Source organism: Cystoisospora suis (genome assembly GCF_002600585.1).
Source record: "Cystoisospora suis strain Wien I chromosome Unknown contig_607, whole genome shotgun sequence".
Taxonomy (NCBI): Eukaryota; Apicomplexa; class Conoidasida; order Eucoccidiorida; family Sarcocystidae; genus Cystoisospora; species Cystoisospora suis.
The window spans coordinates 365-12,435 of NW_027153408.1; the positions used below are offsets into that span (position 1 = coordinate 365).

A 12,071-nucleotide genomic window follows, 5' to 3' on the forward strand; every position below is an offset into this window, starting at 1 on the left:
TGCCAACAGACGTTGGGGAACCTACGGAAAGACGTTGGATCTGCTAAGCAGGCCGGGCATGTGCACCGGTTGTTCCGCGTGGGGCGGACCTTCTGCGACAGGCGAGGGAGACGCCTTGCGCACGCAAGAGACTAGAGAGGGAATCATTCTCCAAGTTAGAGAATATGCTTCTGAGGAAACGATGGCAGTAGTTGCCTAACTCGCATAGGAGGGCTGAGCTGTACACCGGAGTGGAGGCCAGCGATCTTCGGCAGCGTGCACGAGGGTTCCAGTTTCCCGGGCGGCGTACTTCACCGGGGCTTGAATGACACTCCGGTATTGCGAAGGAGAACAGCCTATCCATGCGTCCGCCGCCTCTCACCGGGGAGGTATCTCTTTGCCCCCGGGGGGAGCACGCACATCGCCGCGGCGCCGCGAGGGACAACGGCAACCAACGAGGCAGGCTGGTTGCCGCTGTCCCCCACGCTTTTCCTTTCCACATGCGAGTGGGCCTCTATACAGGTTGCCCGGAACGGGGTAGGCAAAACGGTGAAGACATTACAAAGGTGAGCGCCAGGCTCTCGAGAACTAACACGCCGTGCCAAGTAGACGCCAGAGTCTGAGGACAATGCGGCCCTCTCCACAGGGGAAAATCACTGCTGTCTACGCGTACACACGGAGCCCAAACAAGGAGCAGTTCAGCAGTGAAACTCACAGGTAATCCGCAACGGAATGCCTGCCGGTCAGCATCGCCGGAGACAGCTAAAGGCAAGTCCTGTTCCATGTCTGCACCAAAACCACTGGACGGCAGCCGAGCGCATCGTTCAAGCCGAGACCGGATCCACAGTTCGATGAAAAACTCACCTGACCGCGGTCCTCCCCGCAGCCAAACATAACAACCTCATCCGGGTTCCTCGACAGCTCGCTCCCTCTCGTGCTCCTCGACAACGGACTTCCACTTGTCCCTGTGTTCACAGAAGCGGTCGGACAGTGTCTCTGTAAGCAGTCTCTGCCGGCCAGAAAGACAGATTTTCCGCCTACTCCCCCTTCTTCTCCGCTCTGTTTTGCGTGGTGAGGCCACGCCGAAGTATTTTCACACTAGGTAATCTACAACCCCGATTGTAGCACCCTGAGCCACATGCCTACAGACTCAGTAGAATCACAGGAAGGGTGCAGTTTTGCCGTAGTAGCAAGGTTGTCTTGTTCTCGAGACACTAAACAAAGGAAAACTGCAATGAGCCTCGGCAACCCTTGAGTCCCATCAGGTTTGGCAGTCCTAAGCCGTGAATTCTTTGGAGCCAGATTTCTCAAAGAAAGCTTTCACTGCCGTCGTGCACGATGCAGAGCTTCGTTGGCGAAGTAGCAGGGTCGTTTCCCCTTTCCCAAGGCTTACCTATTTTTGTTTAGCAAGGCAGCACGGTCTCCAAGCTGCGCTGGAAACATGCGTGCGAGGCTGCCGAAGAGAGGTTTACATATAAAATCTGCAAATGGGACAACATAGCAAGCGTTGCCTGATCCGCCGTTACTCATTCGGTCACGGTATGAAAGAAAGCCGAAGTGTTCCGTGCCTGGGGCAAGGACGGGATAGCTGGGCGTCTGCTGTCAGTTTCTCTCGTTACTTCAGGTGCTAATAGGTTAAGGAAGCTGAATCAGTTCAGCCACGGCCCGTTTTCGAGGCTACCAGCGAAGTGATTGGGGGGTCCGAGTTAGCCTCGAAGACGGTAAGCGCCTACCTATGAAACCGATTTGGCACTTCGCGACATTGTAGTAGTTGAACTCCGTAAACGAAGGCATGTGGGGCGGCTGCCCGAGCTTTTCTTCCAGCTTATTCTGAACGGCACAGCAGGCAATATTGCTCGCGTCCGTGGCTCGTACTGCAGTGTAGCGGCCGGCACCGTCTTCGCGCCTGGAAGACGCCGGGCCGCACCTTCGCCACTTGTGTTGTACCAGGTGTTACTAGGCGGTGTCACTTCGTAGCTCTGTGGAACTGTAAGAGTCAAGACGGAGGACAGGGACACAAAGCATGTTAGCTTGCACCCCCACGGTGGGCTGGTGTCTCCACCCTGGCACCGAAGTTCCCAGCCGTCGGCGGAGTCCGAAGCCGAGGCGTATGCCAAGACAGTACCTGCTGAAAAAATTCATCACATGCGCGGATGGCCCAGTCTCGAGACATCTCGAAGTTCAGCATTGGATTAGAAATATCAGAAGCGTGTAGGAGAAGTCCCTCGAGGTATGGCTTCTTTAGTGTCACAATGATTCCTTCTGTCAAGACCATCTCGCCCTCGATTTGCTGCTGCAGTTTTGCGACCATGTCGAAGTGCTTCGCCATGTCTGTCCACAGGATAGCGCTGATGATTCGCTGTCGATATGACGAGAAGGACATTGTCGCAACTGAGCAAAAGACGTTGAACTGGGGCTGACTGAAAGCACAGGAAACAAGGGCGGCTTACCCGACCGTTACTCGGACACAGAGGTGGGGCGTTTCTGTGTATGGGGTGCTTGAAACCTCCAGATAGCTCACGTGTGTGTGTCCTGGGTTGTATGCGGCAGTGCCGCTGTTAGCTGACGGGGTGGAAGAAGCTAGCTGGAAGTGGAGTTGCTGTGCTGGTATGTGACTCGGGCCCTGGCGGCGTAGGGCGTAGCGGCGTAGGAACTTCCACCATAATGTTGGATATCGTACTTCAAACTCGGTAAGTATCTGGCAGGTGCCTGCGTACGAACAAATGACTCCGAGAACTCTACACATCGACTGCCGAACTAGATACCAGAGGTGCAAGTGTCCTCGCAAAAACCTGGAAATCTCAGAGGAAATAGGAAGCAATTCATACAGTTACACGGGTGCGGAAACGTTGCCGGGCAGTCGTCGCCCAGCACCCGAACGTGGAGCGTCGGCGTTGCCTTTCACTTTCGGAGGTGCCAGCGCTCACCGGAGGATCTGAAAGAGCAAGGCAGCGTGGTAATTCTCAAGGACAGAGACGTTCTGATACAGACGGGCTGGTCTGCTGACTCAGTCATTTGAACAGGCCACACCGGAGACAAGCTCGACTGAACATTGTCCAAAGCTAAGACACGGGCCCGCCGGCAGTGGGTTCAACGCCGCAGGCAGACGCGCACTTCCTCGAGCGGCGGAGCCGTACCATGCGAAGACGGGATCCAAGCCGTAGTTCCAAAACTACTATGGTCGGAGGCTGCAACGCACTTCTAAACTTTCCGGCTGATGACGCGTTAGCATGACTGAATCACAACTGGCCCCGAAAGTACCGGTGACGATCCCTAGGGCTAACTTTCACATGGCTTCTTCTTGCCGGTGACCAAAACACATAACAGCACTTCTGCACCGCAAATGTTTCTTTTTCAAAGCATCACAACCTCCGTTGTAGAAATGAGCTAACAGCGTGCGGCCGCATATCTTCAACATGAAGCCTGCCGGAAAGTATGTTAGAGGCGGGAGTCGTGGGGGAAGCCGCCTGCCGCGTAGTGCCGGCGACCGCGACGTACACACTTCGCTTTCCATATCCCGCCCGTGTACAGACAGCGTTACTTCTTCTACACTGCTGACACACTTCACCGCGATAAAGCCCAACAAGATCTACAGGTCATGACAACAGTGGTGGTCAAGTCTGCCTCCTCAAAGTTCCCATGGTTAACGAGGCGAGCGTGGACAGCGGCGTTGCTGAGGAGGGAAAGAAACGAAGTGGATTGCCTTCGTGTCGTTCTTCAAGTGACTGAAGTGGTTACATGCAACGCGAACAGCTCATCTTTCCGGCCTTTCCGACGACTAAACGAAGTGGCTAGCCTTTTCTTTCGAGCTCCTGTCAAGTCTCCGCCACAGAGCAGCACTCTGGAATTACTTTAAGTAGTGGGCGGTCCGCCCCGCCATAGTTTTTCTGCGTACCAGTTGTTGCGGTTGATGAAGAGATTATTCACCCCCGGGTGACCCAGGTCGTGACTTAGAGCTGCGACCGCGAGGACAAAGTAGTCGATCGGCAAAAACTGAGCCGCGACATCTGGCAATGCCAGAAGAAGGCACAGCACCTGCACGGTGACAACCAGGACTCAGGACTCGAAGGGTTAACAACACTTCTGAGGGACAGCGCGCACCCGTATCCTTCTACTAGTCGCGTGATTTGCGTTGGATTTTCGGGGAGTGTCAAGCTTCTATGATTTTGTAATACGGTCGCCTACGGGAGCCGGAATCCTGTGTGGGTAGAGTGCCGAGACCTTCGAAAGAAGGACCCACAGTCCTGCCCCTCTACTGTGGGCCCGGTTGCTAATGCCTTCAAAGAAAGACACAGCTACGGAGACGATCCGGCTCACCTGGGCAACGTTGATTGCATGAAAGAAGTTGTGATACGGGTTTGCCTCGTAGTTTTCGTGAAGGGCTACACAGAAGCCCATGAGGACCTCTCCGGGCACGTCCAGCTGCGCCTTCGAGGCAAAGTGATGCAGGAGATCTCTGATAGACAACCCAGGACGAGGCAATTCAGTCGCTACTCTATTAATGGCCCGTGGACGCATTGCTGCTATCCCTGCAACGGGGACGTGTGTAATGCCTGTGATGCGTCCCGGGGTGACCGCCCCGTATCACTTGTGCCTCCACCTGCCGGGAGGTCTAGGAGGTGCCTCAGGATGCGCTGGGTTCACTGCCCTGTGCGTTTACGTGAAGTTGCATCTGTGCGACATTGCTCACTGGCAGCCAAGAAAGGCTGTCCGCAGTGTGTGTGTGATGCTTCCACTGTGGGTGATCCGAACTAACAAGAACACATCCATACTCCGGTGTGAGAGTTTGCAATGCAGTCAGATCGATCTGCGTCCATTCTGGGAGCCTTTCACCCGGCTCTCTCTCTCTCAATGCCAGGCCCGCGATCCTCCATGCTGCCCTAAAGTTTTGCAAAACATCTTTTCCTTGGAACCGCAACTGAGTATGTGGCAGCCAGAGCTAGGAAGAGTCCGGGCACTCAACCAACTGCAAAGCCGCAGATGTATTGCACTCACCGTGTGACCCTGATGGCCATCGAATCAGACAGGTTCAAGACGTGGAAATCCCAGCTCAGGAATTGTTGTATGGTCAATGGTTCGCCGTCTAGGAGCGAGCTGGAAGAGAGGTTGAAGAAGCCCTGGTCGGACAAACGAAAGCACATAAGAGAGGACCGTTCAGGAACCTTCACCGCGCGCCTGTCCGGGCGATGGAGACGTGGTGTTTTGGCGGACCGCGGAGAGCAGTACGGTGTCTTTCACCCAGGGCAGGCCGCTGGCACCACCGCCTCACACACAGGCAGCTCGGGCGATTAACTTATCTGACCAGGTGTCGAGAGTATTCCCCCTCCAAGCACTCTCTTTACCACCAGAGCGCCCCAGAGACGCTGATCCTTACCTGTACTTCGTAGGCCTGAGGGATCCTGATCAGCAAAGAGGCTGCGGAGTTCATTCTCACCAGTGGATCCTTGCCTGCAGAAGCAGAGAATGTGACTCGCTGTCAAGCTCGCACCATAAAACATTGGTTACCATGTACAAAAAGTGCAGTTTTGCCAGCTCAAAAGCCACGGCACAAGCTACTTCGCCCGAGTCCAGCAACGCTTCTCCAAGCTACGCTCCCAGGTTGAGTTAGATGGCTTGCCAGGCGGCGAGGCTCGCATCAGCTCCCCCGTGCCCGTGTACGGCTACGCCTGGAGTGGATGCAGTTAGCTTGCGGTCGGCCCCGTGGCCCGCTTCGCGGCGAGGTGGCAGCAGTTTTCTGCCGTGGCTACTGCTCGTTGACCTGACACCACACCATAGTGAATGCTTACGTTTTTGTCCCAGGCCCGTGGAGACTCCATGTTCTGTACTGGCTTTCCGGTACGACTCGTTTGCCGCTTCCTTGTTTCTGGGTTCATCAGGTTGGACCCCGGGTTGGTTGGGAAGAGCTTGGTAGTACCGCAGGAGCGCAAGGGAGCTATCGAAAGCGTCGACAAATGCTTTTGACGCATCCAGGTCCTTAGAGAAAGGGGTCTAAAGGGGCGCACATGCACTTGTTTCACGGCTGTGGTGGAGGTGGCTGGCTGTGGGCGGCCGGCTCTCCCGGCAATAACGTCGGTACAAGATCTAGACTGTCGTGGAGACACCCGTTCCCAGATCCGTTGTGACAGTTCAGAGTGACCGCAATGCAGGGGTTGCGAAATGGAGATTAGTAGCTGGTGCTTTGTGGTGAAAGACTTCCTCGCCTGTCTTAGCACCCGGGCTTTTTGGTACTGTGGCATTATTTCACACTCTGGCTCTTGTTACGCACTCGCGCACCTCAGCGATCGAGTCAGCCAGTTCGCCGACGGGGCGAGAGAGGCCCAGCTGATTGACTGCCTGTATCACCGCATTCACATGCGTTACTAACACTTGCGGTATTTGTTCTCTCCTTGCAAATATCTTCCTGAGGCGGTCATCTTCTAAAGCGAACAACTCGACCTCCTCGTCCTCAAAGCCATCTGCAGCGAGCAGGAAAAAAGGAGTGTTAGGCTTCCCTGAAGAATTGCGCGCCGCGCATCGAAAAGCGCGTGAGCTTGGACTGGAGGATGGGAGCTTGCAATTGCTGTGCTGTTCCATCCTCAAAATCACTAGCACGCGCCTTCACACCGAGCAGCAAACATGCCAGTTCGTAGCGGCAACCGTCATGGCAGTTCGTAGCGGCAACCGTAGGCTGTGGTCCGCGGAGTCACCACCGACACTTGCCTCTCTCAACGGATTCTTGGCTTTCACTATCGCTCTCATCAACAGCACGCCTTGGTGCCTTCTGGGTATCCACCCTGTGCTTGAAAACGGAGTGAAGAAGGTTTCGGCGGCGGAAAATTTCCGACGTCGCCGATGACCGATCTGACCTAGCAGATACCGAACTCTTCTGGCGCGTTGATTCGGAACGCATGGTGAATCGCTTCTTTTTCGGAGTGCTCGCTGTGGTTGTGTTATGAAGGTTCGGAGGGTATTTCTCTTTCGTGTCTGCCACAGAGACTTTCCTTCGGTCGGGCGCCTGAAGCGGCACTTCCGCGGACGCAGGATCGAACTCGTCTGCCTCTGCCCCAGAGGCAGCTGCAGCAGTGCACCCGGATTCGCTCTCGGTATCACTGTCAGCGTCACCCCTGTGACAGAGCAGACGGACAAGAAGTAGAGAATCACCAATTGTGAAAACTTTCTTGCCTTCGGGGCCGACAGCAGGCAGCTCATCTGTAATTCTCACGTACTCTTGAACCGTTGGGGGGTCTTTCACCTCATGCATCGCCTCAGCAAGAACGTGTATCAGATCGGCTGTCCTCACTGGTGTTGCGAGCCTGCATTCAAGCGTACGCGTTACAAAAACACACCCGAGCAGTTTGCTTAGCTCACTTGGGGGAAATCGACGTGGTGCCGTCACAACTCCCCGTCTTGGCTCCTCAGCAGGCAAGAAACGACTCCGAGCGCTAGTGTTTCCCTGTTTCTTAGTACATTCAAAACGCGAGGCATCCAAAGCTGTTCGGTCATCTGTGCAACCGAGGTATCAGCTGCTTCCTACAGAGTGTGGACCCTGAGGAAAACGAACTCAGCTGTACAGTGACGGCTAACGTGTTTACATGCCTGAGGACGCCGTTTACGGCGGTGTCATTAAGGCTCCCTCGTTGCCCAACGCGGCTGTCGTCGGATAGGTCTCCTTGCGACGTTACGAATACGCGGACAATGTCCCGCCCTCCCTGGAGCGTCGCGGCAGCACTCAGTTGGTCAAAAATATCCGTAACAGATAGCTGTTTTGATGATGGGTCTGTCGGATCGGCGGAGATCGCGATGAAGTCCCCCAAGAAAACAACGGAGCAGGTATCCGCTGTGCACTGCATTGTTTCAATGGACAAGACGAAGTGGTACAAAAGAAGATTGTGTGGTGTACGGTTTGCACCCAGTTACTGACGCCGACTTTATCATTCAGGTTCCAGAGTGTCGGCAAAGCAAATCATGAATTTCTCGCGTCGGCCCCGCGAACAAAGATCTGCTCTCAAGAAACTTCAAAACTCGACAAAGAGCCGCAGTGACACCCACGGCCACGCAATTTTTCTTGTCGAAAAGGAGTTCTCCAGCAGCCCTCATCTGAGATATGTGACAGTCTACATCAGCCTTCCGAGGGCTGACGCCTGCGCCAGTTAACGACTCAGCACGTGTGGCAGTCTGGACGTCGCCACAGTCGTTACAGCACTTTGCGCGTCCAGAGACTCGTCCACAAGGCGTATTCAGGTGCGTGAGGATTCACATTCACCCAACTTCGGGAAAGGGGATATCTGCACGAGCAGCTGTACCGACTGTTACCGTTGCGAGAGTTTCCTTCAGGTGCTCGATGCAGAAGCACTGCTCGAACTGCAGGCCAACATCTTTACACAAGAACCGTAGAAAGCGGCCGGTGTCCGGACTAAGACCAAGAGTGAGGATTCTTTTTCGCTCTCTTTGGAAAGAAGAGTGGAGTCCCTCCTGGAAATCTAGCAAGCGGAAGCGCGCCCTCGTCCGGACTTGGAATGAGACGAACGTTCCTCGAGAGGGAGACGAAAGAATCTGCATGGAGCCTCCCATTGTCTGCAACAGCTTTGCGGAGCACAACATTCGAAGGCCGTGGCCGCACCTGAAACGGATTTTTCGGCATCACAGTGGGATTGAGTCAAAGTCGCAAATGGGACTAGTGTACCGTACTACAAGAGCGGCTTCCTCAGCTTCGGGTTAGAGTGCTGCTGTCGAATGAATACATTCAAGATTTCGAGGCAGTCTGCATCCCGAGCCACTATCGTGGCCGACGACACTGTCAGGTTTCGGGACGTAGTTCGCGTGCTGCCGCGCGGGCTATCATCGGGTACGTGAGTGATCTCGGTACGAACGTGGTCCTTTACATATTTGTCTTCGTGACATACCGTTTCATCAGCCCTTTCGGTTGCGACATTGCTTGAGCCTCTCGGTTTTCCATGCAGACTCCGTGGCCCTTGACCTGAGAAGGGAGTATCCCGACATTTTCAGGAGAACCTGAGCTGCCTAAGAGGCGTGGTCGCGGTGCTCCGTTTTCATGACCTGCATGATGCCTTTCAGGAAGAAGACCTGCAAGCGACGAGGAGTGCTCTTTATCACCGTCCTGCGTGGGTGCGACACCTGTCTTTCTCCGACCTAGCGGCTAGCAGGACGTGACTACGGGAAGCGTACCTCGAAATGTATGTCGAATCCTCGAAAGTCTTCCATAGAATCGCTCTGCCGGGAACCCATCGAGGAGTTCGCGTTGACGAACACATCGATGCCCCTACCTTTTTCAAGGGTGTGATCGACGACAAAAGACAATATCTGTGAAGAGCAGCCGACATCCTGGTCTTTCACGTGCAAGCCGACGCGATGCGTCCGGACTCCGCGTGCCATGTACAAGAAGGGCACTCATACGGAGATCAAGGGGGCGCACTGACTGGCTGAAGGGCCCTGCCTGACAGACTTTCGCTGCCGGTATGAGGGGTGCCCTGGCTGAGCTGGCAACGCCTCGTGCCTTCGGCCAGTCCCACACCAGTAGACAACTAGAGAACAGTTCTCTTGCAGCGAGCAGGGTGCTCCTGCACTGACACCAATCCCCGCGGGACGAGGCAGCACTCACCTTCGCTAAGACAGTCCTCATCTTCGTGGGATCCGTGAACGCAAGTGAAGGGCAACCGGCTCCGAAAGTGCACGTGACCGGAAGGGCTCTCGCCCTCAATTTGGCACCGAACGTTTCCAGGCAGTCCTCAACGATTGCTCGTATGTTCGCTTGCTCGCAAGGCACCTAACCTCGACCAGTCGCAGCGTATATGATGCAAGGGCATTATGCACGTGCACAGAAGAGGTGCGTTTCCCCCCCGAAGGTGGGACTCACGCATTTCGTCTTGTCGGGACCGCAGTCTCTCATAGTGAAGCTGCCGCTACCCGTCTTTCTGGGCCGGAGCCCCTTTGTCGTGTAGGCGACGGAAGAGACCCTCCACAGCGCAATAAGGAAGGGGCCAAGGACGGATGACCTTGGCATCATCACCCATCCTGGTACTTCAAGTATATGCACACATGGGGACCCGGGCTGACTCAGGGAAGCTCCTGACGAGTGGTGTTGTGAGGCCTTGCGTTTGGGTTCGGAACGACTGAAGTGCCCATACCTGGGGAATCTCGATCTCCGATCTGAGACAGACTGTTGCATTCACTGTCGCCGACAGCGTGTCCACGACGCATTTCTCCATGAGCTTCAGAAGCTTTTGATGGTAAGGCGTCAAGGCATTCGAGGACATAAGAAGAGCCGCCACACCACTAATGACATGGAGAGCCCCTGTCACTCGGTATTCAAATGTTGAGTGCATGACGTCCGCCATCTCGTCAATCTTCCTCTGTAGCTCTTCAACAGACTCGAAGAAGGATTCTTGGCACACGTCGAACGCTTTGAGCAGGCTTCCTACCGCAAAGCGACAAGCAGGGGAACCACTCCATACGTCCATGTTTGTCAACCAGTGGGGCGGACAGAGGGAAATAAGAGGGTCACTGCGTGAAGGGTGGTCTTCCCCGCGAGCGTGCCTCGCCACATAGTACGCTGTGTCCGGCCGCCGTTACGTTATCAAGCAGCCGCTTGGGACAGTCCCTGGTTGGTTCCGTCAGCAGGACACCACAGGCAGGGACGCTTGGCGGGCGTAGCCGTACGAGTCTCGCGAAGAGAGAAAGATTCCGTGACACGGGCGACGTCAGAGGGTGCCGTGTACTAGGGTGTCGTCTGGTACACTCGTATGTAGGTCTTTCCAAAACGGCATTCGCCCGAGATAGACGAATGGGGCTCGGATGTTGGGTCGACAGAAAACAAAGCGCTACACAGAGAGCTGACATGCCAGCGTAGCAGGCTGGCTGGAGTTGTGCCAGCGTTGGTGCTGCACTTACGAGAGAACTGCGCGACTGAAACTGCAAAGGCAGCGATGAGCCCAACGACGAGCGACGTGAGTGCCACTGCTGACCACATGATCGCGTCCCAGTAGCGCTGCTTAACCACTTCATCGATTTCCCGTTTGAGTTTGGAGATGTACGATTCGACTGCGCCGTTGATCTTGTAGTATTGTGGAGCAGTTTGAAATACGAAAAACATGGGCCCGGTGACTTCAGTCCAAGAAGCGGGCATGCGTTTCAGGAGGTGTGCATATATCTGCTCGGCTATTTGCGCTCTGTCGTTGACGATAATTTCAACAACTCTCTCATATACTTCCTTGTCGACAGATTTGAGCTGTTCAACAACACTTTTCAGAGGGCACCTGCGCTTGCCACCCTGAGCGGTATACCCGGGGTCAACGCACCGGGACGACGCGGCAGAGGACAGCTCTGAGCTTCTTAAGAATTCGAGTTTTGACAGGAGCAACGTTGCGGTGTTGAATAGAATACTATGAATGACAAGACTGGAAACAGCAGTCACTTTCCCCGCCTCAACGAAAGGTCTGGTATTGGTGTTGAAGGACCAGGTTGCTAAACTCTTAGTCAACTCCAAAGTAGTAGTAATGTTCCGAGTGGCGGCAAGTTCCAGCTCCAGGTTATCAATCGCGGTATTGACCATATTTTTCTTGGACATGAAATAGAACTCGAAGGAGGTGGAGATCAAAACGAAACAAAGGCTGAGGCCGAAGAATATCTTATGGGACAGTTTGATTCTCTCTGCATTGCTTGTCACCTCCTCATCATAAGTGTGGTACATGGCATACGTCTTTTCCTGGTGAGTTGTTTTCAACGCGGTTGTTGACTGATGCGTTGAACCCATTCTCATAGATTTTTGGCCTCTTTCCCAAGCAGCCTGAGCCGCTGTGGCTGTTGGCACTCGCAAAGGCCGCACCCGTGCAGGCGCGGCCGTCTTGTCAGGTCCTTTGCCTGCGGGAGCCATGTTGCGGACGAAAAACTAAAAGGGATACTGGGGCTCTTTCCGTTCCGCGGTCCAGCGGGGGAGTTGATGAAGGGACAGTGATTCTCCTACAAGCGGGGTCCGTCGCGCACTTCCTGCCCGTGGCCATCGCGCCGCGCTGTTCGCTAGTTGGCACTTCGTGACATGACTGGGGTACAGCTCCAGTAGACTGAATCCGTGACTCAGACATCCGTCTTGTTACGAT

At 54.8% G+C, this 12,071-nt stretch overlaps 2 protein-coding genes across 2 annotated transcripts; both read right to left on the reverse strand.

Annotated features, from left to right (window-relative positions):
- Window positions 1-840: 840 nt before the first annotated feature.
- CSUI_001501 (3 5 -cyclic nucleotide phosphodiesterase domain-containing protein) lies at window positions 841-5,096 on the reverse strand. Its single transcript, XM_068061707.1, has 8 exons — window positions 4,975-5,096; window positions 4,297-4,435; window positions 3,875-4,014; window positions 2,907-2,981; window positions 2,105-2,399; window positions 1,713-1,809; window positions 1,373-1,460; window positions 841-944 (listed from the first exon to the last, which is right to left on the reverse strand). The coding sequence occupies exons 1-8, from the start codon at window positions 4,992-4,994 to the stop codon at window positions 881-883; spliced, it is 918 nt and encodes a 305-aa protein (XP_067926308.1). The 5' UTR covers window positions 4,995-5,096; the 3' UTR covers window positions 841-880.
- A 2,446-nt stretch (window positions 5,097-7,542) lies between these two features.
- On the reverse strand, window positions 7,543-11,833 carry CSUI_001502 (uncharacterized protein). The gene is made up of 7 exons (XM_068061708.1): window positions 10,867-11,833; window positions 10,123-10,393; window positions 9,578-9,742; window positions 9,145-9,279; window positions 8,862-8,935; window positions 8,272-8,578; window positions 7,543-7,802 (listed from the first exon to the last, which is right to left on the reverse strand). The coding sequence occupies exons 1-3, from the start codon at window positions 11,732-11,734 to the stop codon at window positions 9,673-9,675; spliced, it is 1,209 nt and encodes a 402-aa protein (XP_067926309.1). The 5' UTR covers window positions 11,735-11,833; the 3' UTR covers window positions 7,543-7,802; window positions 8,272-8,578; window positions 8,862-8,935; window positions 9,145-9,279; window positions 9,578-9,672.
- Window positions 11,834-12,071: the final 238 nt, after the last annotated feature.

Excerpts from the sequence above, each read along its gene's own strand:
- CSUI_001501 (XM_068061707.1), bottom strand. The coding sequence starts at position 4,994 with ATGGCCATCAGGGTCACACG. Across the intron at positions 4,015-4,296 it reads ATGCAATCAACGTTGCCCAG|GTGCTGTGCCTTCTTCTGGC; the intron begins GTGAGCCGGATC and ends GTCACCGTGCAG. Across the intron at positions 945-1,372 it reads GCCTTGCTAAACAAAAATAG|GGACAAGTGGAAGTCCGTTG; the intron begins GTAAGCCTTGGG and ends CTGTGAACACAG.
- CSUI_001502 (XM_068061708.1), bottom strand. The coding sequence starts at position 11,734 with ATGAGAATGGGTTCAACGCATCAGTCAACAACCGCGTTGAAAACAACT. Across the intron at positions 10,394-10,866 it reads TTCAGTCGCGCAGTTCTCTC|GAAGCCTGCTCAAAGCGTTC; the intron begins GTAAGTGCAGCA and ends GCTTTGCGGTAG. Across the intron at positions 9,743-10,122 it reads GCAACAGTCTGTCTCAGATC|GTGCCTTGCGAGCAAGCGAA; the intron begins GGAGATCGAGAT and ends GGTCGAGGTTAG.